The 25823-nt window shown below is 44.9% G+C and overlaps 1 protein-coding gene across 1 annotated transcript in view; it reads right to left on the bottom strand.

Annotated features, from left to right (window-relative positions):
• The window catches only part of EPB41L4B (erythrocyte membrane protein band 4.1 like 4B), a 152446-nt gene that overhangs the window by 71713 nt on the left and 54910 nt on the right, over positions 1-25823 (bottom strand). Inside the window, 11 exon segments of the mRNA XM_026456265.1 lie at positions 2666-2730; positions 6748-6781; positions 10154-10184; positions 12134-12243; positions 14201-14370; positions 14464-14533; positions 14828-14916; positions 15085-15172; positions 16858-16978; positions 22061-22113; positions 23962-24006. Coding sequence (XP_026312050.1) covers positions 2666-2730; positions 6748-6781; positions 10154-10184; positions 12134-12243; positions 14201-14370; positions 14464-14533; positions 14828-14916; positions 15085-15172; positions 16858-16978; positions 22061-22113; positions 23962-24006 — 876 coding nt within the window.

Genomic DNA, 25823 nt, shown 5'->3' with positions numbered 1-25823 from the left:
ATGCAATTTAAGATTAGTACAACTGCTTAAATTCGAAGTAGCTCAACTGCTTTAAGATGTGAAACTCAAAGTCCCCTTGTATTTATATAACATCTAATAAGTTATATACTTTATTTAGCTTCTGAAAGGAGTAACTCTCTGACAAGGAAGTGGGTATTGCAGTATTCCTTGTGATAAAATTAGTTTGAATGTATATCCTCAACCTAAACAAAATGAAATGTTAACAAATTCCAGAATTTTAGAGTTGGAAAGGACCTTGGAGATCACTTAGTCCAACCCTCTCTTTTCAGATGGGGAAAATGAGGTCAATGAAGAGGAAATGACTTATCCAGGCCACACTAGGGAAGCTGGACCCTAGCAACCTCAACTTCTACGACAGGAATACATGCTGAGCAATCTGTCCAAGCTCTTCTGGTTTATATTTGCTCCCATTAATTAAATAACAAAGAACATCAGGTACACAGTAATATGATAAACATAGACTTTGACTCCAATTTTAAAATCAGAAAATCAAAATGATTCCTGAGCCTTTAACTACCTTCATTTTAATGAGAATGCAGTCAACAGTAAATTATAACAAGCTATAGTGGTTTTATCTTCAAATATTTACGTGGACACTGAAAACACCCTTCAGGACTACTCCTTAAAGACACTCGTACAAACACATCCATCTACGTGAGGCCAAGACACTTTTCATGGAATGCAATGAAACTATGAAGGTGAATGGAAGAGAGATGCTTCAGTCTCTCAAAGTGCAGTCATGAGTTTATCTCGATACATCATACTTTGCATCCCTCCTAAGTTCTTCTGGTTCTGGTCGTGGACATAATCAAAATGGCTGTCATCTCCACTGGCCGATGCTTTCCAGTGCGACCTGTCATCCTGAAAGGATGGCCTGTTTTGTTTGCAGAGCGAATGGTTAGTGGGAGAATGGAAGAAAATGCAGAAATGTAAGTGAAACAACACAAGCACAAAGGAAACGGGGCAGGGGGAACCATGAGCCATGTGAATGGGGATAGCTATGAATGGAAATGAATGGATTTCCTACGTGAGAATTTTAAAAGTTCAGATGCAGATCATCTATGAACTTCTAAGCAGAGCAAGCATCTGTCTATGGTCAAGTCATCATTTCTCAAAGGGTGTCTCATGGTCAAGTCCGTCCGGAGAAAGCTAAGTGAAGGTGGAAAATGTTCCTTTACTACAGGGCTGCTTGGAGGTTTTATCATGCCAGTGTGTGCCATGAACGCCTCAGGCAGCATTTGCCAAAAGTGTTGGACTAACAAACTCTGTTTTCAGGGGGTATCTTCGCAGAGGTTGAAAATACACAAAATGTTGGGCCCCACCCCATAGATTCTGATCCAGTAGGTCTGGGGTGGGGCTGAGAATTTGCATTAACAAGCTTCCAGATGACACTAAAGCTGCCAATAGCAGGCCCACCCCAGAGAGGCACTGTTTCCGGCTTTCCTCAGAAGGCCTGCTGCTAGGCCATGCCTCAGAAGGAAACTAACATGATAAAACAGACAGTGATAAGCACAAACTTTTGTAAAAACAATGTTAATTAAAATAGCATTTCTATAAATCTCTTCTGCTTCTTATGTCTGAAGAATAAAGCACCTTTGAAACACAGCAAGATTTAGAATTATTACTCCACTCACCTAATTTGCTTTAAAAAGTTAAGTGACCGCCAAGTGTTTATAAACAATCACACTGCTGGGTTACAAAACTCCCCAGCAAACTTTTTTCTGGCCTTGCTCTAAGTGGGTTTATTTCCATCATTTTATTCTCCATTTCTCGGAGAAAGGCTAGCAACCTCACCTTTATGCAAACTGAACTTGCCAACTATGTTTCTGAAATAGCTTCACACATAAACACCAATTAAGACTGATCTAAAATTCAAATCTTAAAAGGAACATTTGCTTTCACAAAGCCAGCCTTAAAGAAAAAAAAAAACCTCTCAAGCCTAACTATAAACACAGTCCAGCAGATGTCAGTTGGCTTAGAAAGGATTATGGCAGGTTGGGGCCAAGGTTGGCAAGTGACAGCCCTCGGCCCAATCCTACTGTTTTTCTAAATCAGTTTCATTGAAGCACAGCCATAGCCTCTCATTTATGGATTGTCTCAGGCTGTTTTCAAAGTACAATGGCAGAGTTAAGGAGTTGTGACAGCAACCACAAAGCCGAAGATATTGACTGGCTGATCCTTTACAGAAAAACTGACCCCTCAGTCTAGGGAAAAAATATTGATTGCCACAAAAGGCAAACCCATTCCCCACCCCCCAAAAAAAATCCTTACCAAAAAAAAACCCCACAACAACAAAAATCCCCAAGCTTTCATCACATTTGAAGTAAACAAATTCTCAGGACAGAAAAATGTTACTTAGAAATTTTCAGTAACTTCTTGAACATAAAACTAAACCGAGAATATACGAGATCAGAATGATTTTTAAAAATCAATTCATTTTTTATTTCACAAAGCACACCTTTGATACATCCACACGCATCACTGGCTACCTTTGCTTTGAAAATTTATTCATCTCGGCCATGACAATGCACCCCTTAAGGGTTGTTTCTGATGCAGACTTTCTACTCCTAACTAGGCAGAATCTGAACTTTTCTAGAGAAAGGAGAGCTTTTGAAGGTGCAGCTCTGGAAGCACCAGCACTTACCTGACATTTGGAGAGTGAGGATGCCACCGGGGCTGGCTGGGGTGGATATTAGGATGATACTGAGGCTAGAAATAAAACACCGAACTTGATTATTTTATGACCTTTTAATTTCAATGGTCCTCATTCGCTTTCTCTGTTACTGGCACCCACCCGAGGGGCTGGGGAACTATGAATGGAAAGGCTACAGACCCTGGCTAGGGAATGGATGTTTCCCAGGATGATCACGTTTCCCCCTCTGACAAAGGCTGGGGGCTGGAACCCAGCACCGGTTCTTGCCATCTCCAGAGGCGGCTCCCTGTGAAGGGGCTGGGAAGCTGCTCTTAGAAGGTGACAGCACCTGCCTTGAAGGGGGTCGTCCGGAGTACCAGGGACAGGCTGTATTCATCTCCCCAAGGGAAGAGGCGGAAGGTGTCAGAGAGATGGGGAGAGTGGGAGGCAATTTCTCTCTTCAGAAACAATTTTTGTCATTGCTGAAAATGACAATGACCATGTGGAGCAGTTACATCTGCACGCAGGCAAGGACTGGACAGGGATGCTAAGTGAAGCAGCAGGGCCGTGGGTGAAGGTTTTTTTCTTTCTCCCTGGTTTATGCAATAAAAATAATCTTCTAAAATGCAATCCAAAACAAAATACCAAAACAAACAAAACCATCCAGAGCGCTTATCATCCTGATAAAACGGGAGGGAGAAAGGGAGAGAGCTTGAGAAGAAGGGATGAGGGGAGGGAGGGAAGGAAAATAGGGAGGGAGAGAAGAAAGAAAAAGAAGGGAAGGAAGAAAGAGAAAGAAGAGAAGGAAGGAGGCTGAAGGTTGTCTTTTTAAAAATTTTATTTTTGACAGAGTCTCGCTCTGTCGCCCAGGCTGGAGTGCAATGGCAGGATCTTGGCAACCTCTACCTCCTGGGTTCAAGCAATTCTCCTGCCTCAGTCTCCTGGGTAGCTGGGATTACAGGCGCTTGCCACCACACCCCGCTAATTTTGAAGGAAGCTGTCCATTTTATAAAGAGAACACAGACCCTGACCAATGACTCACAAATGGACAGAGGTGCAGCCCTAGCCGGCTAGGTAGCAGCCTGCCATTCCACTTCTGGCCTGCAGAGGGCAGTGGTCCTAGACATCAGCAGAAGTCAGGGGCTTCTCAAGGCTCAACCTCCCAAGGGGCAAATTAGGCCTTCCTGACATTTAAGTCACTACAGTCTTGCCACCGTTACTCTTTTAATTATTTCTTCCCCTCCTTCTCAGGCTGCTTTGGTCAACAAGCAGTGGCCTGCTCTCTGGCACAGAGAATTCTCAGCAGTTCTGTTTGTTCCATTTTCATGGACCTGAGATGCCCTCCCTGCCTGTTCTGTATTCCAGCAGCCTTTCCTTTCTCCTTCAAAGACGCCTGTCAGCAAGTGGACTCTGCAGCCCCCGGAAGGACATTCTGCAGGAAAAGGAATCTGGAGAAAATACCTCAGTAGCAGGATATTGAATATTTCTCCTTTAGGGGGTACAGAAACCGACAGAGTTTAGATGATTTGCCCAGAGTCTAACTGTTCCAGGTGTTTTGATCACATAGACAGGCCCAGAATGAGGTTCCATTCATTGGCTGTTCAACAATAGAGAAAGGCTGACCTAGAACTCGACCCTCTATGTTTTTCTCTGGCTTTAAACACAGCCAAATCAGATTCATCAGAGAGAGGTGGGAACCTTAGCCATAGACCTAAAGAAGATTTTGGAAACTTCCTTGGTCTCCTCTGGCAATTTATTCACATTCTCAACTGTCAAGGAGTATTTTAGTGTTAACTCAGCTGGTTCTCAACTGGTACGCTCATATCCCTCAGAGGACAACGGGAAATGAACGTGTGCATGTTTGCTTGTCACAGTAACAGAGAAAAGGGAAGCTAATCATCCTGCAATTCCAGGGACAGTCCCAAACAATGAAGAACTCTCCCTCCCCAAATGCCAACAGTGTCCTCATTGAGAACACAGAGATCCATCCTTTGCAGCTGGCTGACCTTGCAGTGCTTGAAATAAGATAAATGCTGCAACACCATCCTCTTGAATACCCTTCACGGTATTCACATGCCGATCAGGCCACTTCTCAGGACATTCTCTTCCTGGTCAATTTACTCCCAACCCTTGATAGAACAACACAAGACCTCTAAGACTGGCAAGGTCCAAAGGACCCGCGGTTGCCAATGAGGTTGCGATAACAATGCCTAGATGAGTTTCAGTAGATCTGATTTCAACAATTGCCTTGATGTTCACTCTAAGCAGAAAACGCACAGTGAGAACAAACCCCAGGGCTACGGGGAGAGGACACAGGCAGGGCTGAGCTGCTTTGCTTTTCTAAATTTTTTTTCTCTCCTTCAAGCACTGATTACCTATCAATTACCTGTCCCCTACAACTTTTCAGTTACTCACACCTGAAAACCCCTTAACAAAAAACAATCAGTGAATAAGAAGATTCAAGAACCCTGGCCCGGGCACGGTGGCTCATACCTGCAAACCCAGCACTTTGGGAGGCTGAGGTGAGTGGATCACTTGAGGTCAGGAGTTTGAGACCAGCCTGGCCAACATGGTGACACTGTGTCTCTACTAAAAATGTAAAAATTAGCCGGGCATGGTGGCATGCACCTATAACCCCAGCTACTTGGGAGGCTGAGGCAAGAGAATCACTTGAACCCGGGATTATTTAAAAATAGAGACGGGGTCTCACTATGTTGGCCAGGCTGGTCTTGAATTCCTGGGCTCAAGTGATCCTCTTGCCTTGGCTTCCCAAAGTGCTGGGATTACACGCATGAGCCACCGTGGCCGACTCTTTGACAGACACTTTAATATACTGATAGGAAGCAAAGGAATTCCAGGCAGACGAACACGGGCAAAGAATGGTGGGAAGAAATTATGGGACAACAATTATGCAATTCCCTGTGAGCTGAACATATGGAGCGTGATGGGAGTGGTGAGAAATAAATAGAGAAGTTGGAACCAGGTGGTACAAGGCTGTGAATGGCCAGAGAGAGCCACCCACGGTGGCTTAGGAAGAATGTGCTTGATCCAGGCCGAGCTATAAACCACACCTTTCATGCTACCAGGCATGGGTGAGCTGGCAGGCGGCACAGGCTCTGCTTGGCCGTCCTGAGAAAGAGCAAGATGCCAGCCATGGAAACGTACCTGCGCTCCTTCTTGCAGGCGATGGGCCTAGCACAGTGCTTTACAAAGAAGGTTCTAGAAACCACGGACTATTCGTGTTAATGAGTTCACCACCACCAAAAAAATGGGAGAGGCTGAGGCCAGTGTTTTTTTAAAAAGATATGAAGGGGCTGAGACTAGTGTTTGTCTTTTTAAATAGATGAGTTCTCACTGTGTCGTCTGGGCTGAAGTGCAGTGGTGTATGATAATAGCTCACTGCAGCCTCGAATTCGCGGGCTCAAGTGATCTTCTTGCCTTAGCCTCCCCAAATAGCTGGCACTACAGATGTACACCACTGTGCCAGCTCAAGACTAGTTTTCTTTTTTTTTTTTTTTTTTTTTATCGGGGTGTGAGAGGGGAGCAATTCGCAAATAATTTGGGGAAATAATAAATTTAAAAAAAATAAAACCTGTCTTTCTTGCAGGATTTCTCAGTACTTTCACACCTCAGTGGACACTGTAAAATCCAAGAAGGGGAATGAAAGATGCAACATTTCCCAAACACTTGACCAAAACATCCTTTCCTGAACGCACATTTCAAGGGACTCATGTTCCCGAGGCCTAAAACACGTTTTGACAAAAAGCTGCTTCACTGGAACGCCACTAAGGGGCTGTGTCTGGCCACCCAGAAACTTCAACATAGGTCCCTGATGCTTGCCAGTTGACAAGGTTAAGAAAAACAGGCAGTTCAGATGACCGAGAAGCGGCAGGGGTCAGAAGGAAAGGGCTCTCCTCTTACCATTTTCTCAAAAAAACAAACATTGTTATTATTTCCTCAAAATCTGATTATAAATATGATGACTGTTCATTAAAGAAAATGTAGAAACTTCACGAAAACCTTTTTTTTGTTTGTTTTATTTTATTTTAAAAATTTTCCTTATTTAAAGAAAACATTTAAAAGCAGTTTCTTACCTGGTAATTATGGACTTCTGGATTTGTTTTAGAGCTAAAAAAACAGAAAAAAAAAAAAAAAGAAAAATACCTTAGGTTGTAAAGTGGCATTATTACTGATTTAGTCAACAATCATGAACTATTGCTATGTGCCATATACTCTAATAGAAGCATCCACATAATGACTTTTTAAAAAATATATTGGCTGTTTAAAAGAACATATAACAAGGAAAATCATAGACAGCCACTTTCACTCATCCCTTTAGAGCTCACAAACAGAAACAGTAGGAAATATTCCAGAATGCAGCCTCGATGTCCTATTTTGGTGGCAAAAAAGAGGTCCTGTTTCAGTGGGGCAAACCAAGTAATTTCACTTCCATTTCAGGCCTGCCCTGGCATTGCTGGGACATCCCACAACACTGGCACCAGAAGCTCCAGTGATGTGCAGAGCTTCTTCCCACTGCAGGGGGAGGCACAAGTCCCTCCTGAGCATCTCTCACTGGGTACTGTGGTGGGAGCCACAAGTGGGTCCCCTTGCTATTAAAACACTGCCAACAATCTGGCCACCACTTTGGAATGTTCTCTCCAAACAAGACTCTGTACTGGGAACTTCACATCTGTTATTATTTAATTCACACAACTAGGCTATGAGGTCAACAAATGTGACCACCTCATTTTACAGATAAAGGAACGGTTGCCTAATAGAGAGCTGGGAAACCTGCTCAGGGTCGCCTGGCTGGTCAGTGGGAGCCAGGGCTAGAATCAACATCTGCAGAATCCTAAAGCCTGTCTTCTTTCTGCTAAACCAACTTGGCTCTTAGAGGGACTGAGAAAAGGCTCAGGGCTCCTCATGCATGATCCTATTTCGATTGAATCTTTTTGTTTGTTTGTTTTAAGACATGGGATCTCACATGTTACCCAGGCTGGTCCTGAATTCCTGGGCTCAAGCAATCCTCCAGCCTCAGCCTCCCAAAGTGCTGGGATTATAGGCATGAGCCACAGCGAAAGGCTGATATGATCTTAAATGTGTATATATATATACATATGGACAGAGGAGGCAGCCATTATTGCCAGGAGGTGTGCTTGAAATCAAGTGTTATTGCTGGCTTCTCCAACACTGAGAGGCAAACAGATCATCATTATAAGTCTTGCTTGGGGTCTAAATGGTTCTGTGCTCCGGTTTTCGAGGAGGACCAGTATACAGATCTAGGCTCTGGGCCAGATCACCTCCAGCTGGACTTCATCAGGTAAGTTAAGTGTTCTGCAAGGTGCTATTTTTCTAGTAGTACCTCTGGAGCCCAGAGCACAATTTCATCCACGGCTCCCATAGCAATCCTACTCACTCCAGGATCCCACAGGCTGTGAAGAGCAATTGAACAGCTGTGAACAGCAGTTATTAGCTCATTTGTTCCTAAAGGGTATATTTACCAGGGCTTTTTTTTTTTTTTGGCAGAATTTTTTTTTTTAAGTTTGTTTTGGTTCCCAATATATAATCTCCACTAGATGCTAGGAGGAAAATGTAATTTTATTAGGGAGAAACAAGCAAAACAATCACCACTTTAGACAGCAAAGGAAAGAAATTGGGGCTGTAACTTACAAGCCCCAGAGAATTAAAAGGAAGACACCCCGACAGGCTAAGAAAGGTACAGATACCATTTGGCATACTATCTGCCAGAAGGATCCCAGAAAAGGGGTGAATCTAGCGACCTACAACTTAACCCATCCAGAATACTGCAACCTCCTCCCACCCTCCAGGGCAGGGGGCGACAAAGAGCAGTTCAACAGGACCCCGAGCCCCTTCATCAGATGCTGAGAACAAAACCCAGAGACAAAAGGCAGAACGACACTGAAAGTAGGATTTGGAATCAGAGATGTGAGTTTGAGTTTCTGGCTGTGTCATATGAGGGACCAGCTGTGTTCTCTAGAACCCTGGGTTCCTCGAAGGTGCCCTGGAGCTACGGGGTGGGAGGAGTGGCAGAAGAGCAGGCAGAAACTGGTCTCTCCCTCCCCACTCAGCTCATCCAGTGGACCTCCACATTTGTCTGTTCTGTATGTTGGGCTTTGACATCAGGTTTCTTCTAGAGGGTGAAAATCAGAGGGTAAAACAGTTTGGAAAAACACTGAAAACAGTTTGGAAAAACCCAGCCTCCTCATTTGCAAAAAAGAAGACAGAGGCCCAGAAGTAGGAAGGCCTGTCTCCAGAGCTGGGTTGGAACACAGCTAGTACCTAGAGGGAGGGCTCCTGATGCCCCAGCCAGGGCTCTCCTCGCTAACAGGGGTATCTGCAACCCGCTCCACCCCGTGCCACGTTCTGCCAACTGTCCTAACAGTGCACGGCACAGTCAAGCTGTGTCCATCTCAAAGACCACCCTTCCAGCTGCCTTGAGACCTGTGCCTGGGATGACTGAGAGGGTAACGAACCTGGGCTACCTACCAGTGGCTGAAGTTCAGACCAAAGGTCCAAACAACGCAAGTCTGTGGTTCTCTCACATGACAGCTTGTCTATTTAACAAGCCAAAACTCATATAAGAGAAGCAGTTGTTTCAGAGAGAGCAAGAGAGGTATATGCCGGGCAGACTCACCTGGGCAGCTTTAAAAACAAGCTATATGAGTCCCACCCTGAGAGACTGATTCAATAAGCCTGAGGTGTGGCTGGGGAGGATGTTTCAGATAATTATAGCTCACCAGATCATTCTACTATACAGGCAAGACCCTGGACACCTGTGCCAAGGAAGAGGCCTGCAAAAACTACACCCCTTGGGCCAAATCCGGCCCACTGATATTTATAAGTAAAGTTTTATTAGAATGCAGTCACGTTCGCTCATTTACATATTTCCACGGTGGCTCTCTAGCTACAACAGCAGAGCTGAGTAGCTGTGAAAGAGACAGCAGAGCCTGCAAAGTCTCAAATATGGACTACCTGGCCCTTTACAGAAAATGTTTGCTGAATCCTGTGCTGGCAATTTTCACTCTTGTGATAAGTTCCTTTTCCTGTAGGAATTTCAGTAAAGGTGTTTAATGTCTTCTATGATGTAAAACCTGCACGTCACTGAGCAAATCTAGCATCTGCTCTCGTCCAGCTTTAGCTCACGAGCACGGCCTTCCTCTCCCAGCACTGCCTGCCACGCCATGAGCACAGGGTGCTGTGCACAGGCCTCTACCTTTCCCACCCACTGTTCTCATAAAGCTCGCAGCTACTCAAACAAAGCAGCTGTGTTTTCCAAAAAAACCAAACTGTCTTGGAACATTATATTGTGTACTTATTGAAAGCCACGAGCATGGAATAGCCAGGCAGCAGAAAAAGGGGGAAAAAAAATTACCAGATGACGTACTTTCTGATTTCACTGTAGTAAGGAAAAAGTCAACATTGTAAATAAATACGATCCTTAGAGAGGAGAGCTGTGCTCTAGAGCTCAGGGACACTCACCAGAGCTGGGCTGCTATCACTGGGTTGCTTGCTGTAAAAGAAAAACAGAAAGTTACGACATCTTAGAGAACTTTATCACTTTCACCATGCAATGACAGATAATGGCCACGTGAGACTTCTACCATCACAGAGCCGTTCCAACCCCAACCCAGGCAGAATTGCACGGTGGCTACTTCTCCTTTCCTCAGGGAGAGTAAACTATGACTCCCTCTGATTCACTCAGTAACCATCCACTCAGCAGGTTCCCAGGGCTGGACGCTCTGGGAGGCAGGGACAAAGAGACACATCTTTGCTCTCAAGAAGTTCCCAGTCTAGAGACAGAGAAAGGCAGATACAGAGAAGAGGGTGAAAGGAAAACAGCACACGGTGATCAGGGATGAAATACAAGCGTGGGTCTGGATTGAGGGGCCTCGGGGCGGCCGTGAGGGTCTGCGTGGACAGAGCCTGGGGGATGAGGTACAGCTTAGCCTATTACACTCCATTTTGTTTTTAAAAGGATATATGTGGCAGGGGAAATCATTAAAAGCCTCACAAAGAAGATGCTAGAACTCTGGCTGGAAAAAAGTCAGTGAAATAAGGGACAGAAAAGAGGCACCGGGAAGAGAATCACAGACCCTGGGACCCAGAAGATCTCTAAAGCCATCTGGTGGGGTCAAGCCACAGGATGTCCACTTCCCTCTGTGAGAGCCACACCAGGGGGTCCCTCCCTTTGTGCTGTATACACCTGTAGGGGCTGGGAGCACACTGCTATCTTGAGATAGCTCTTTTGATCTTTGGAAAATTGTTCCTTACACTGGGCTATTTCTGGATAACTCTGACCTAGTGGACTACACACACAAGCATGGTCCTCCTCACGGAACGGAATAGAGAGTGTTCTGGCCCCTTCCTCCTGGGCACTGTGGCCACCCTTCATCAACCCATCGCCCTTCTCTGCACACGCTCCCATCCCCTGGCCTCTCTCGAATGGCAGGACTATTTCCTGTGCTGTGGGCATTTTTCCTCCACTAAAGCAGCTGGGAGTGAAGAAGAATTTCAGGTAGTCATGCTATTGCGCTGGTGGTTCATAAAGGAAAGAATGGTGGGGAACACAGTTACAGACTCTAGAAGGGAACAAGTAGAGGTACCAGGTCCTATGGAGGCCCACTAAGTCCAGAGCCAAGAAAAATGCATGGAGTGGCCACAAGGAAATCATATACAGGAGGGGCCAGGAGGCTGGGAGTGCAGAGGCTCTGCCATAAAACAGCCAACACTGAGTGCTAACTGGGCATCCTAAGTGGGGAAGCAATCTAGTGTAGAAAAAGAAGAGCTATGAGATGGGATCTGGAGGCTGCGATCCAACAGAAATGAGCCTGGCTTGCTCATTCACTGACTGAGTTGTCCTGTGCTCCAGGTCTCATACAGGTATGTCCAGGTCTCATACAGGTATGAGGCCTCAGCTGTAACTGATAGACAAGGTTCAGAGGGCTTGGAAACGGGAAGAGGGCGGGCATTCTAGGGCCTGGCTACATTTAAGTGTGAGGAAAGTTTGGACTGACTATGGGACTTGAGTCAAGCATCTAAAAGTTCTTCATCTACTTGTACGTGGTCAGAATTCCAGTTAGCATGGGCCTGATGTCCGCACTTAAAATTGCAAGATGGTGGAGATATAGTATCTTCTATAGGCAAGAAAGGTGTTTCTCTGTGATATTCCTGAGGTCCCGGGGCTTGAGCCCAGGTCTAAAAGAAGCTAAGAGGCACATGGGAAGAAATATGGAGAAAGGGAAGAAATAAATGAACACATCCGAGGGAAACACTAATGACAGAGGGATGGCAGAAGTGGCCAGGTCCCATTAAAAGAACACCACTGAGATTATTTTTCCAAAAGCTCCAGGCTGGAGAACTGCGGGAACTTTCTTCATAAGCTGCTTGACCAAGCTCCTTGAGGGCTTAAATGACTCAAGCATAATGTAAAATTCCAAGGCAGAATGAAAAACACACAACCTTTGAACGTTGAATGTCTCCGGGATGGATAACGTTTACTAGGCTTCCTCTCAAAGGTGCTGGTTCTTCGTAACCTGGAGCCATGTGTAGCTTGATATTCTGTCCGCCCACTGGGAAGTAAATATTTCCTTGTGTGTTATCAATATCAGAATCTCAGTACATTACATGTTTTTGAAAGTGCACTTTTATTTCCAAGAGCTCCAATGTACGTTTCAACTTAGCCTGAACTCACTTGGGTAAAGAAACACAAAGTTTAGCCTTCCATTTGGAAATAAAATCTCCTTTGCCAAGTCCAGGCTACAGTCCAGGGCCAGATATTTCCACCAAAGGACAAAACCTGCAATTTAGGTATCAGCCACTTGGCTGCACAAACCAAGCAGGTTTGAAACATCTCATTAAGAGAACATCGATTTTCACATAAAACAACTTTTCACGGAACACACTGCATAGACATTTAACCCATGTTTTAAAAGACTGTTATCAATACCCACTTAACTAGGCTTTGCCAAGGCAAACATTACTGATTTCACTGAGGCTTTCTGGGTCTCAACCAATGTGATGCCCGGCTGCAGATTCCAGGAGGCTGCTGGTTTCATCTGATCTACCCCTCAACTGCTTCATTCCAGTTGCTCTTAGTCACCATTTGTCACCTGCTCTGCGTGCCTCTAAGGGACAACCTCTTCTTCTCCAAACTCCCTTCCTTCTTACACTTCTAGACGAGCAGAAAGGAACATGGTCTGGGACTAAGCCTGGGGCAGCTTCCTCCCAGGAGAGAAAAGCCTGCCTTGGCAACTGCACTGACTTGGCCTTCCTGCCCCACTCCACCCTGAGTAGACACCAGCATCCTGCAGAGGGTCTCCGGTAACCTCTGCATCCTCCACAGGACCCTGGGATTTGACTGTTTCTCAAAAAGAGCTTGGTCTTCCCACCACTGACCCCCACCGACCCCACCCCCGACCCCTTGGAGTATTTAAAACAAAATAATTCTTTAAACAGAAGTTCGTAGCCATTTCCTTGCACAGTAGAAATACTTGAAATGAGCAAATCTTTTGACATTTAAATAGAGTTCAGGGATGTGCCATGTGTGGGTAGAGGTTATGAAACCATGTGAAGTTTTAGATATCGTAGCTGCGATTCTCAAATGTAAATGGGCTTCAAAAACCCTGGGAGTGCATTTTAAATGCATATTGCCGGGCCTTACACATACACACACACGCATACCCATAGATTCTGACTGCAAATGTCTCAGATGAGGTTGCTGTTCTCATTTTTAACACCAAGAAAGTTTTCATACACTCTGAGAAAAATGGTCTTAGGATGATAAGCAAAAATATATCAGAATAAGCTCTCGATGTTTGCAGGCTCTTTTCAGATTCAAGTATCTACTCACCCTACCCGGGGTTACATGCACACACATTGATATGTGCTCTCATTCTTAACCATCCCAAATTTCTGGACACTGGCATGCAAAAGGCAATACAGTAGCAGTTAGAAATTTAGCAGCCAGAGTTCACGGGGTTGAATCTCGGCTCTACCACTTCCTGGCTATGTGTGACTTTAAGCGTAATAGCTCTGGCCCTGGTTTCCTTACCTGTAAAATGGGGATAATCAACCTACCTTATTAAGGGTATATGAACAGTTCTGGCAGAGTGCTGGCCAACAGAACTCTTCACAATGATCCTGTGTCCTGTGTCGATACTGTCTAATATGGCAGCCACTAGCCACATGTGGCTTCTTGGCCACTTGAAATATGACTAGCGATATTGAAGAATTACATTGTAAAATTTATTTCATATTCATTAACTTAAATTGCCACATGTGGCTAGTGGCTACTGTACTGAACAGCACAGCTCTGGCTAAATGTCAGTTATTAACAATTTTGTTATTAGCTCCATTTTATCAACGAGGATCAAAAGAGCTTCAGTGACTCACCTTAAGAAAAGTGGGGACGGGACATACAACCTAAGCTTCTGGACACAAATTCATCACTCTACTCACACACAAGAAAGAAATCACAATTGCCCTCCTTCAGAAGACGTGATCCGTATTGCAGAAACGGCTCCCTACCTGAATCTGAAGCGAGAGCCCAGCCTGATAAAGTCGGATCTATTGGATTTGCTGTTTCCTGGCGTCCGCAGTCGGAAGAACGCGTGGTGCTCAACCGCACACTTCCAAAGGTGTTTGCAGGTCCTGGCACTGTCTAACCGGAACACAAACGTGTGCTCTTGCTCACGTCCCTTAAAGAGGAAGCACAAGGGCCTCGAGTGGCTGTTTGCAACACTGACGCAGGATTTTCACAGCAAAGGGGAAGAAACGGGCGCAAGGCCTACCTGATCATCATCCTCGACCACCACAAGTGTCAGTTTGCTCTTTTTAAAATCCATTTTGGTAATTTTAGGCCTAGTCAGAGACAAAGCATTTTAAAAGCACAATCTGCAGTAAAACCATCTACACATCAAATAGCAGTTTCCTTTCTACTTTTAAAGCTCAGACTGAAAAAAAAAAAAAACAACATTCATTCAAGTATGATTATCCAGAAGTTTCAGTGCAACTGCCACAGACCCACAACAGCAGCACCACGTGCTCTGAGGATGAATCTGGGTGTTGCAGATACCCCTCAATAATCATCCATCACATAGAATTCCACCACAAAATAGGAAAAGACATTTTTAATATTAGACAAAACTAAATTACCAAAAGAATAAGCCTATTTTGTTAGCTCCTTCAAAGATTAATATGCCTGTCGGGGTCAGTCCAAGAGAATATTCACAGCCATCTCTTCCCTACAAACAAATGAAGTGACAGTCGGTAGAGGGTTCTAACAGGTCGTCAGACAGCAGAATGCAAAATGCAAAAACAGTTGCCTCACCACAAGTTATTTTATTTGCATAATGTTCATACATTTTTCAGTAACTGTAAAACCAAAGTACTTCAACGCACACAGTTCTTACCCTGACAACGTGCATGTCTACCCCATACATTTCCAGCCACTTCGCTTTATTCAGATAGGAGAGTTCCGCCTGGGCAGGGCTCTTTCCCCTTAGAAAAACCAATGGAAATACATGTAAACTGCAACTTGTAAGCCCACAGGATTCTGAAGGGCACGGCCTTACTATGGAACGTTATGCAGCAATTAAAGCAATGAGGGACACCAAATTATAGTAATACAAAAAGATTCCCAAGAACTTACTGTTAATTGACTAGAAAGACCACAGAACAGGCCGGGCACAGTGGCTCACACCTGTAATCCCAGCACTTTGGGAGGCCAAAGTGGGTGGATCACTTGAGGTCAGGAGTTCGAGACCAGCCTGACCAACATGGTGAAACTCCACCTCTGCTAAAAATACAGAATTAGCCGGGCGTGGTGGTGCGTGCCTGTAATCCCAGCTACTTGGGAGGCTGAGGCAGGAGAATCATTTAAACCTGGGAGGCAGAGGTTGCAGTGAGCCGAGATCCAAGATCGTGTCACTGCACTCCTGCCTGGGCAAAAGGAGTGAAACTTCATCTCAAAAAAAAAAAAAGAAAGAAAGAAAGAAAAGAAGCACAGAACAGTGCTTACAACATGATCACTTAAGGAAACAATGAAACAATGTTGTATATGTAAATGCAAAAGGAAAAGACTACAGACTGCCAATGATGGCTTCCTGCAGGGAGGACAGTGGATGTGTAAGTGTGTGGGTGGGGTGTGCCATACCCACAGACATTTACATTGCTTCAGTGTTACACAATGAGAATGGACTAATGCCACCTTCCACTTAAATAGTCACAGGAGCTTTTCAGAATGACTGAGAGACAAGAGAAAGTCACGCTAAGCTCCAGAGTTCAAGGGTGACCTGGAAGAGGCAGTGTTTGGGGAAGATGGGATGGGAGGGAGGAACGGTTAACATCTAGGAAACCCGTGAGTGAGGGGTGGAGTTGGTAGTGCAGGCATGAAAGTGGTGCCTGCAGGGGAATGGAGGGAAAAAACAAAAGGGATAAACGACACTGCTGGATTTAGGTATGATGACCACGTTTCCTGAAATGTAACACTGTACAACACATGGTCTCAAATGTGTATGTTCCTATACGACAGGGTGTATTTCTAAAGTGCTTGTTTCAGAAGGTTCAGGCCCTGAGGTCCCAGAGATGCAAGTATGTGAGAGTGTCTGGGATGCCTTGGGGTGTCACTAAGACAGCGGTGGCTCCTCTGGCTGCAATAAACAAGTCAGAACCAGGCTCTGTTTGCAGAGAGAGAAAAGGAGTGTGGTTTGGTTCTTGCTGCACATCTCTTGAGAGACAGCTAGCCAGGTGCGGTGGCTCGTGCCTGTAATCCTAACACTTTGGGAGGCTGAGGTGGAAGATCACTTGAGCTCAGGAGTTTGAGACCAGCCTGGACAACATGGTGAAACTTCATCTCTACAAAAAATAGAAAAATGAGCCAGGCATGGTGGGGTATGCCTATAATCCCCGCTGCTCGGGAGGCTGAGGCAGGAGGTCAAGGATTCAGTGAGCCAAGATAGTGCCACTGCACTCTGGCCTGGGCAACAGAGCGAGGCTCTCTCAACAATAAAAAGGACAAGATGTGGGCCTTTAGAAAAACAGGACTGACACAAGGAGAGAAGAGTTGGAGCTACAGTTTTATGGCCATCAATAGAGCAATTCTACTGGTAGATAAAGGAGTATAACCAACACTTATTTATGACAAAATAGACATATCAAAATGCTAGACGGTTGTATCAAGGTACCTGCACTCTTTCCATCTCTGGAAGATATCATATTCCATCGCTTCTGTCTGATTTGGAATGAACCGAAACTCAGACACAAGCTCTGGTGTGTGTTCTGGAAGCTCGCACTCCCCAAGCTCCGCTGTAAGTTTCATAAAAGGGAGAAAAACAGGAGACATTGAATGCTTTCAGTTATTGCTGCAACCAGGTCCAAAGGCATTTTGCATGATTTTAAAGCACAGGTCCCCCCGCTAATGTATAACTCTCTCCTTTCGGGAAGACTTAACTCTCACTTGGGTAGTCGTATGTACACTCAAAATTCTAGAAGCATTCTAATGTCCTCCCTGTTGGGTGATACAGCATCATCGTAGTTATTACTGTCTTTCTCTCCACTGTTGTTCCCACCCAGGGAGGCCCCAGTTACATTTTCCCCATGAAGTGGTAGAACCCTGAATTTGCAATAAAAGGCAATCACAGGGAATGAGGATCTGCCCAGAAACATCCATTTAACAAGGCTCTTGTTAAGGGTAGGTCAGAGCAGCACCTCAGGGTCTGCAGTGCTGGAGAGGATGAATCAAGAATTCAGCACATGCAGCATCCAGGGGAAAACTAGGAAGGGAGGGAGAGGGAGAGAGGGAGGGAGGCAGGGAGGAGGGGTGCGAGGGCTGCAGGAGCAACTGCGGAAAGTCAGGCAGAACCTGGGAGGGAGACAGCTGTGCAGAAAGGAGGGAGGAGCAGACACACAAGGGATCCGAGCAAGAAGCCCAATTTGTGCTGCCCTTGCCAAGTCCCCCACAGGACGGAGGGCCTGAGGATACAGGTGGCCCCCTGATCCAGGGCATGATGACAAAACCCGCTCTCCTTGACCCCCGGCAGCTCAGAAAGCAGATCCCAGAATGAAAAGGAATCCTCTAGCGTTCCCTCTAACACAAGGCTACACCGAGTGTGGACCACACACCAACAGTACTGCCATCCGCTGGGAGCTTGCCCAAAACGCAGACCCTGAGGCCCCACCCGAGACCTATGAAAGCAAAACCTGCCTTTTAACAAGATGCCCAGGTCACAGGCTGCCAGTTTAAAGGCTCTGCACATTTGTTGGAAAAATCACTGATCTATAATAGTGGCTTTTGAACTCGGGTGCGCATCAGAATCACCTGGCAAGCTGGTTAAAACGCACATCACTGGGCCCCGCCCCCAGAGTTTTTGAATCCCTAGATCTGGAACCAGGCCTGAGAACTGGCTTTTCTGTTTTTTTGAGACGGAGTCTCGCTCTGTTGCCCAGGCTGGACTGCAGTGGCCGGATCTCAGCTCACTGTAAGCTCCGCCTCCCAGGTTTACGCCATTCTCCTGCCTCAGCCTCCCGAGTAGCTGGGACTACAGGCGCCCGCCACCTTGCCTGGCTAGTTTTTTGTATTTTTTAGTAGAGACGGGGTTTCACCGTGTTAGCCAGGATGATCTCGATCTCCTGATCTCGTGATCCGCCCGTCTCGGCCTCCCAAAGTGCTGGGATTACAGGCTTGAGCCACCGCGTCCGGCTGAGAACTGGCTTTTCTAACAAGTCCCCATGTAATGCTAATGTGGCTACCCTGGAAAACACTTTAAGAACCTGTGCTGCACACATCAGATCCCATCAACTAACACTTCACTCAGTTCGCAACCTCTGCAGCCAGGCCTCAGCTCTAGGAGGCCGTGGAGGGTGGTGGAAACAGCTCAGACACAAGAGGGCTTGGATCCCAATTCTAACATACTCTATCTGTGTGACCGCAGGCAAGTCACTTAACATCTCTGGGTCTCCGGTGCCTGATTTGTAAAATGGGAATTGTTACAAGAATGAAACAAGAGCACAGGCGTGCAACAGACGAGTGGCCTATTAGTTCTCCCTTCTTTTCCTTCTACCTGGTTTAATTTTTAAATCTACTACAAATTTAGTTCCCAAAAGAGCACAGCCTCCCCGCAGGGCCACTGTATCACAACTCAGGAGGCACCGAGGACAACCACAGCAAGACATGTCTTCAAGGCTCAAGCACAGGAGGAAACACAACCCTTCCTTTTATTCAAACCTGCAGAGATGCTCTAGTGATCCTTAGAGTCCCAGACGAGCTAGCTCAGCTGTGGTTGAAGTGGAAAGCAGGCTATAGCATTTACTCACAGAACCGGGTTGGGAAGAGGGGGCACGGAGGGACAAAGTAACAAGACTCCTCTTGGGTCGAAGTCTTCAGTCCTTTCCGTTTCCCTTTCCTTTCCTTTTCTTTTTGAGAAAGGCTCTTAGCTGCCCAGGCTGGAGTGCAGTGGCGTGATCACAGCTCTCTGCAATCTTGAACCTCAACCTCCCCTGGCTCAGGTGATCCTCCCAGCTCAGTCTGTAGCTGGCATTATAGGTGCACACCACTATACCTGGCTAATTTTTTTATTTTTTGTAGAGACGGGGTTTTGCCATGTTGCCCAAGCTGGTCTCAAACTCCTGGGCCCAAGCGATCCACTCATCTCAGCCTCCAAAAGTGCTGAGATTACAGGCATGAGCCACCATGCCCAGCCAAGTCTTTTTATTTCTTTCTGACATAATAATTGTATCTTTTTTTTTTTTTTTTTTTGAGATGGAGTCTCACTCTGTCACCCAGGCTGGAGTGCAGTGGTGCGATCTTGGCTCACTGCAACCTCCACCTCCTGGGTTCAAGCAATTCTACTGCTTCAGCCTCCTAAGTAGTTGGGATTACAGGTGTCCACCACCATGCATGGCTAATTTTTGTATTTTTGGTAGAGACGGAGTTTTGCCATGTTGGCCAGGCTGGTCTTGAACTCTGGACCTCAGGTAATCCACCCGCCTCGGCTTCCCAAAGTGCTGGGATTACAGGTGTGAGCCACCGCGCCCAGCCAACAATTGTATCTTAAAATCACACTGACATTTTGATTTCAGCTCAAATGGATAATTTCTCCAAGAAAGATCACAGAGAACTGACCTTATTTGTGTCTGTCTCAGCTCTGGGGCAAGGTTTTGGTTCTCCACTACTCTGTTAAGTATGGTGAGGGCTTCATTACAATGGGGTGGGATGGTAATACGTGCACCTCATCCTCTGATCTTTCAGGACAACGTACAAGCTTGCAATATTGTGCCAATGGCTTTAAGAGGAAACCTTTCCAGTGGATATTAATGGCCTTGCATCTGACATAGATGCTTTTGTCTCATTAACGACACCCTGACATCTACTGCTGGGCTGTCAAGCCTGATGGTGTGACCTCTGGCAGCTCGGGAACTCTAGGGTAGAGGAAAGCCGCTTGCTAAGTGGGTGAGTGGCCGGAGTGCAGAGGCCACTGCCATGTTCTCCAAACCAGGCCTGTCATTATTAGCACTTGCCATAAACACTGTCATATCAGAAAAATACATAGGAAGCCCTGTATTTGGCACAGATGGCTATAGATGACATTACCATCAACTCTACCACCAGTTTAAAGGCTCTGCCTTTAAAGTTCTTGGCGGGGGTGGGGTGAGAAGATCTCTCCAATCTCATTCATTCAACTCACTCTGCACTTACCAAGCATCTACTACATGCCAAGTCCCCATTAGATAATAAGAATTAAGAGTCTGGGTGCAGTGGCTCATGCCTGTAATTCCAGGTGCTTTGGGAGGCTGAGGTGGGAGGATCGCTTGAGGCCAGGAGTTCAAGACAACAGGAATTAAAAGGTGACTGAGGAATAGAAGTTTCAGGTCATGGGAGCATCCTACGGTCATTAAAAACCATCTTTATGAGTGTAAGCATGACAAAATACACATACTAAAAATACCAAGTAAAAAAACATACAAAAATTTGCAGATGACTGATCAAATTGAATCACATTTTCAAAAGTCCACTCAAAACTCACAGACAGAAATTCTGGTTTCTGTCTGTGGCTGGCAGAACAGTGGGTTCTTTCCTTTCTTCTACTTGTCTGATTGGTGGGTTGCTGTCCTGATATTTTGTAATAAGTATGTACTAATTTTATAATTTGAAAAAACCTCTCAGTTCCACTTTTAAAAACTGGCCAAACACAAAAGTGAGAAGTCAATTCTCATTATGGTGTTCATAAATAATTGCTAATGATGAATGAATATATCATAATCCATAATCCAGTAGAAGCTGATGAACACACTGGCAAACGAGTGCACAACATATGTCTATCTGATGTACTAATGAAATCCCGACGTGCAGTTACACACTAGTATTCTCTTAATTAGTGCTAGAGACTTTAGCAAGTGTTTCTTCTGCATCCGACACTACAAACCGCCAGGGCATCACACAGATAAACGGCCAACACTGACAATCATGCAGGCAGACCTCTTACCATCCAGTTCCCACTCACATGCAAAAATACCCTTTGCACCCCGCCAGCCCTGACATTAATGCTTCCAGCCTGACCTCGCTGAGCGAGCCAGATTCAGGTACTCAAGAACCTGCTGGAGCTTCTAGAACCTCTTAGCCAAGAGGCCCAATGCAAGCTTACCTCTTCTAACCTCTATCCATCCCCAGCCTGAGAATCATCTCAAACTCCTCCCTCAACACCTAAGTCTAATCACCAATTACTTCTCCTCGTACTGCCAATGCTATAATGCTATTTCTTGGTGTGTGTGTGTGTGTGTGTGTGTGTGTGTGTGTGTGTATGTGTGTGTGTGTATGTGCGTGCAAGCCCCTGCCCTAGTCAGTTTCCTTTCCCTTCTGTTACAGCAGCACCTCCTCACTGGGCTCCCAGTCCCAGTCTCGGTCCTGCTCCAATCCCTTCTCCCCATACAGCCAACGTGGCCTTTCTAAAGTGCATATCCAGCCAGGCCTGCTGCCTCTTAAGAGCTTTCAAAGGTGTCACTACTGACTGCATGAAATTCTTTCTCTTTAAATGGGGCCCGAGGTCATCCACCTGTCCAAATTCTTGAACTTCACTCTGCAGCACCATGCAACTGCTGCTAACCTCTCTGCACTTTTGTGCCTTGGTTCCTTGACTCATGGTCTTCTCATCCCCACAATGGGCCTTCCTTGTCCAAACCTCCTGCACGTCTCTGTTCCTGAGGGAACTGCACTGCAGTCTTGTTACTCCTTGCCTTCCTCACTGGACTGCAAGCCACTTGGGGACAGAGACCATGTCATATTCATTTATATCCCCAAAGCTAAGCTCTGGGCCTGGTATACTGTGGACACTCATTTGTTGAAATAAAACGCAGTAACATTAAAATGCTAATTACTACTAAAGATTAACGTACCTTGTAGACAGAGAGCAGCTAACTCCACAGCTGTTTCATAAGGGCATTTCAATCTTGAAAAAAATAAAATGAAATTAATTCAAAATAGGAACTTAAGTACTCACAACCATATAAAATGTCATTAAAATCATTTTTCAAGAGGTAGCGATATTTAGATTTGCATTCTTAGTTTACATTTTTGCTGTCTACACTAAAGAATGCAACAAGCGGATTTGCACTACAAATTTCCCAAAGTCGATTCTCATCATAGGGCAAAATAACCCAACGTAGATATAGTTTCTATCAATCGTGTACAATTTTACTGAATTTGGCAAGAATGGAAAAGTTTGGAAAACAGAATGAAAAGTGTTCCCTTTGCCTTATTATATTTAAACATATTTTAAATTTATTTTATCTTGATATAGTATCTGCATCTTTTAAAGCTGCCTTCAAATCTTTCTTGAAACAAGGTCATAGCGTTAAAAATAAACACAGAGACACTATATCGAATACTGCCAGGACGGCTGGATATATTCAGCATTCTAAGTCTATCTAAGGCATAGCCATAGAGGAGTACTACTGCAGACTCAGTGATCTCATTCACACGTAATATTTCAAATTTGGTTAGAAAAATAATAATGACATACATTGGTATAGCACGTCATAGTTTTCAAAGCCTTTTCATTTATATTATCCAATTTGGTCAATGCATCAAGTTTGTAAACCTTTAGGATGGGTGTTGCCAGTGAGCTCCCCTGACCCATCTCCCATTTTATAGATGAGGAACTCAGTGTTAAGGGCTCTTGCCCCAGGTCATCCAGCTGGAAGGGAGCAATATTGGGACTCGAACACCATTCTGCTTTGAAGTACAAAGCAAGCTAAACTGCACGTAAACTACATAGTACTATACAAATGCAAGGTGTTGCCATTAATATTTTTCCAAACCGAGGACAATTTCTAGAGTTACACAGCCTTTAGTATGAGGAGCACAGTATGGAGAGAGAGAGGATTTAAAAAAAAGTACACACACTCATAATACACACACCAACCAAAGGTCTGTATTGCATGGCTGAATAAGGCAAATGTATACACTGTACAATCTACTTGTTCTATTGGTCTATGGAGTACATTTCACTGAGGTTTTTATAGCACATATTCTATAGAGAGTTTGCAAATTCGGAAATTACATTTTAAATTTCCTTCAGATTATATTCAAAATCAGAATGTATTCTTGTCAATAGAAGGGGTTACTTTTTAGACTCAATATAGCCTTAGTTTTTCATGTAATAGAAAATATTCAATACAGATGCTGAAAAATGACACAGTTATAAAAGCTATGCCTGTTGAAACCTCCTATCTTTACGGTAAATTAATACTGCATGCGAAATCAACCACTTCAGTGCCAATGCTTCTTGTGCTCAATGATCACTGTGTGTTGCCAGAGGCCTAGTATTTCAAAGCCATTTTTAAGAGGAGAAAAGGAAGTGAGATGAGATGTCTAAAACTTTCTATTGGAATCAGAACATAACCTCTTTCCATTTCTTATATGCAGATGGTGATGAATGACACTTTTTGACTGTCCAAATACTTGTAAGTGTATACATACTAATAACGTATCTTGCTTGCAAATACGACAAAAGCCATTATGAATGGGACAGTGATGTGATCAGGGAGAGAGTTATTCCCAAATACACATCACTTAAGATATTAAATGGTCTTGGAAATGCTTCAAGCCATATAGTAATCATTTAAAATAGGATGATAATGACAGTGATACAAGTATTAGACTCACTTTACAATGCCTGGTGCACTTTTTTTGAATTTTGAAAAGGGAACAAGGGTAAAAGAGTTAAAACAGTGAATTATTTTGAAATACACTATGATCTATCCTGGGTTAAGAGTCAGAACAAAAACATACTTACTTTCCAGAAAGAATGTCATGCCTGAGTTGTAAAACAAACAGGTACCTGACGAACATATACAAAAGTCAATAGAGGGTAACTCTTTCCCAGCCGCTCCCAATCCCCAGCTTCCCATTGCAAACCCCACCCCACACACGGCATGGAGTTTTGTATTGTAAAATAGGAGTCCAAATCAAATGAGAACTTTGGTGGAAGCATCTCCTCTTGGGTCTCCAGTAAGACATCCCAGAACCTAGCTAGGAAGGTGAGTGCATGTGGGGAACTCGCAAGATACTTGTAAGATGAAACATGATACACGGCACGGTCCAATGACAGCCTCCACAACCCCCCTCGGTGCTGGAGAAGAGAGCCGAACACGGCACATGGACATGCAACATGTCCAATAACCCAGGCAGGGTGGGGCCGTGGGGTCTGGCTCTCAGCCAGCTCCACCAGCCGATTCCAGATCTGCTGCCATGGATTGTAACAAAAAGTCTGCATCTGATTCTAGTCAGAAACTGCTTGGGGATTCTTTTCCCCTGATGCAGTGTAACTGCAGACTCTTTTAAAACACAAAACAGGCGCGCGCGCGCGCACGCGCACACACGAAACAAGAAAAATCCCGGCACTGGACTGCAAATGGTTAGAGGGGTAACAAAAAATGAGAAAGAAGCCAGCAAATAACACGCATGGGGTTTACTCAGGTAAAAAATAAATGTCTTGGCTTAAAAAAGAGGGGTATCTTTTTTTTTTTTTTTTTTTTTTACCAGGAGGATGTAGGCATCAGAACCACTCACAATGCTTTGTAAATACCAAACCTGCCTGTGCTCTGCTCCCTACCTATGGAAACAGAATCCTACACACAAGAGTGGCCTCTAGGAATCTGAGCTGTTCAAAAGCTTCCCGGGTGTTTCTGATTCACACAACCCGGGTTAAAAGACAACAGCTTTGATGACAGCTAGAAGCAGCATTCATAGAGGACTCTGAGGAGCAACACTAGACAGACTGTTTGTCAGAAATCAAGATCAGGCATGGTGAAGGTTCTAGTATATTCCAGAATGTTCCTGCTTCCTGACTGGTGCTTGGCCACCACTGAACTTCACTTCTGAACTCAGGATACCATCTTGCATAGTCATCTCACAAGAGACACAGTATTAACATGGCCAGAACTCTTGATTCCTATAGGAAAACCTAACCATAGCAGCCCAGCAGAAGCCTGGGTAACAGGGCAAAACCCTGTCTCTATTTAAAAAATACAAAAAATTAGCCAGGCATGGTGGCACACACCTGTGGTCCCAGCTACTAGGGAGGCTGAGGTGGGAGGATCACTTGAACTTGGGAGGTTGAGGCTGCAGTGAGCTGTGATCACGCCACTGCACTCCAGCCTGGGTGACAGAGCGAGACCTTGTCTCCAAAAAAAAAAAAAAAAAAAAAAAAAGGCCCAGGGGAAATGGTGATAACCAGTCAGTCTTTAAGGCATTACTCATGGGTCATCTCCCTAAGAACCACCCAGCAGCCTACATGTCACCACTACACTCCATCACACAAACAATGACAAGGAGGCTCTGGGGATATCAAAAGCAGGAAAAGACTTTGTAGAGGATTTCACTGATGGAAGAGAGGCTAGAGGGAAACTCCACATTTAAAATGTTACTCAAATTTTTTTTTCTCCTTTCCTGTTTCTGAAGTCTAAGATACAGACATGGGCAAACAAAACATGAAAGAAATTCAGGCCGGGCATGGTGGCTCACACCTGTAATCCCAGCACTTTGGAGGCCAAGGCGGGCAGATCAGTTGAAGTCAGGAGTCTGAGACCAGCCTAGCTAACAGCGAAACCCTGTCTCTAATCAAATATACAACAATTAGCAGAGCGTGATGGTTTG

Source organism: Piliocolobus tephrosceles, chromosome 14 (assembly GCF_002776525.5).
Source record: "Piliocolobus tephrosceles isolate RC106 chromosome 14, ASM277652v3, whole genome shotgun sequence".
Taxonomy (NCBI): Eukaryota; Metazoa; Chordata; class Mammalia; order Primates; family Cercopithecidae; genus Piliocolobus; species Piliocolobus tephrosceles.
This window is presented reverse-complemented; position numbering and strand designations above follow the sequence as displayed.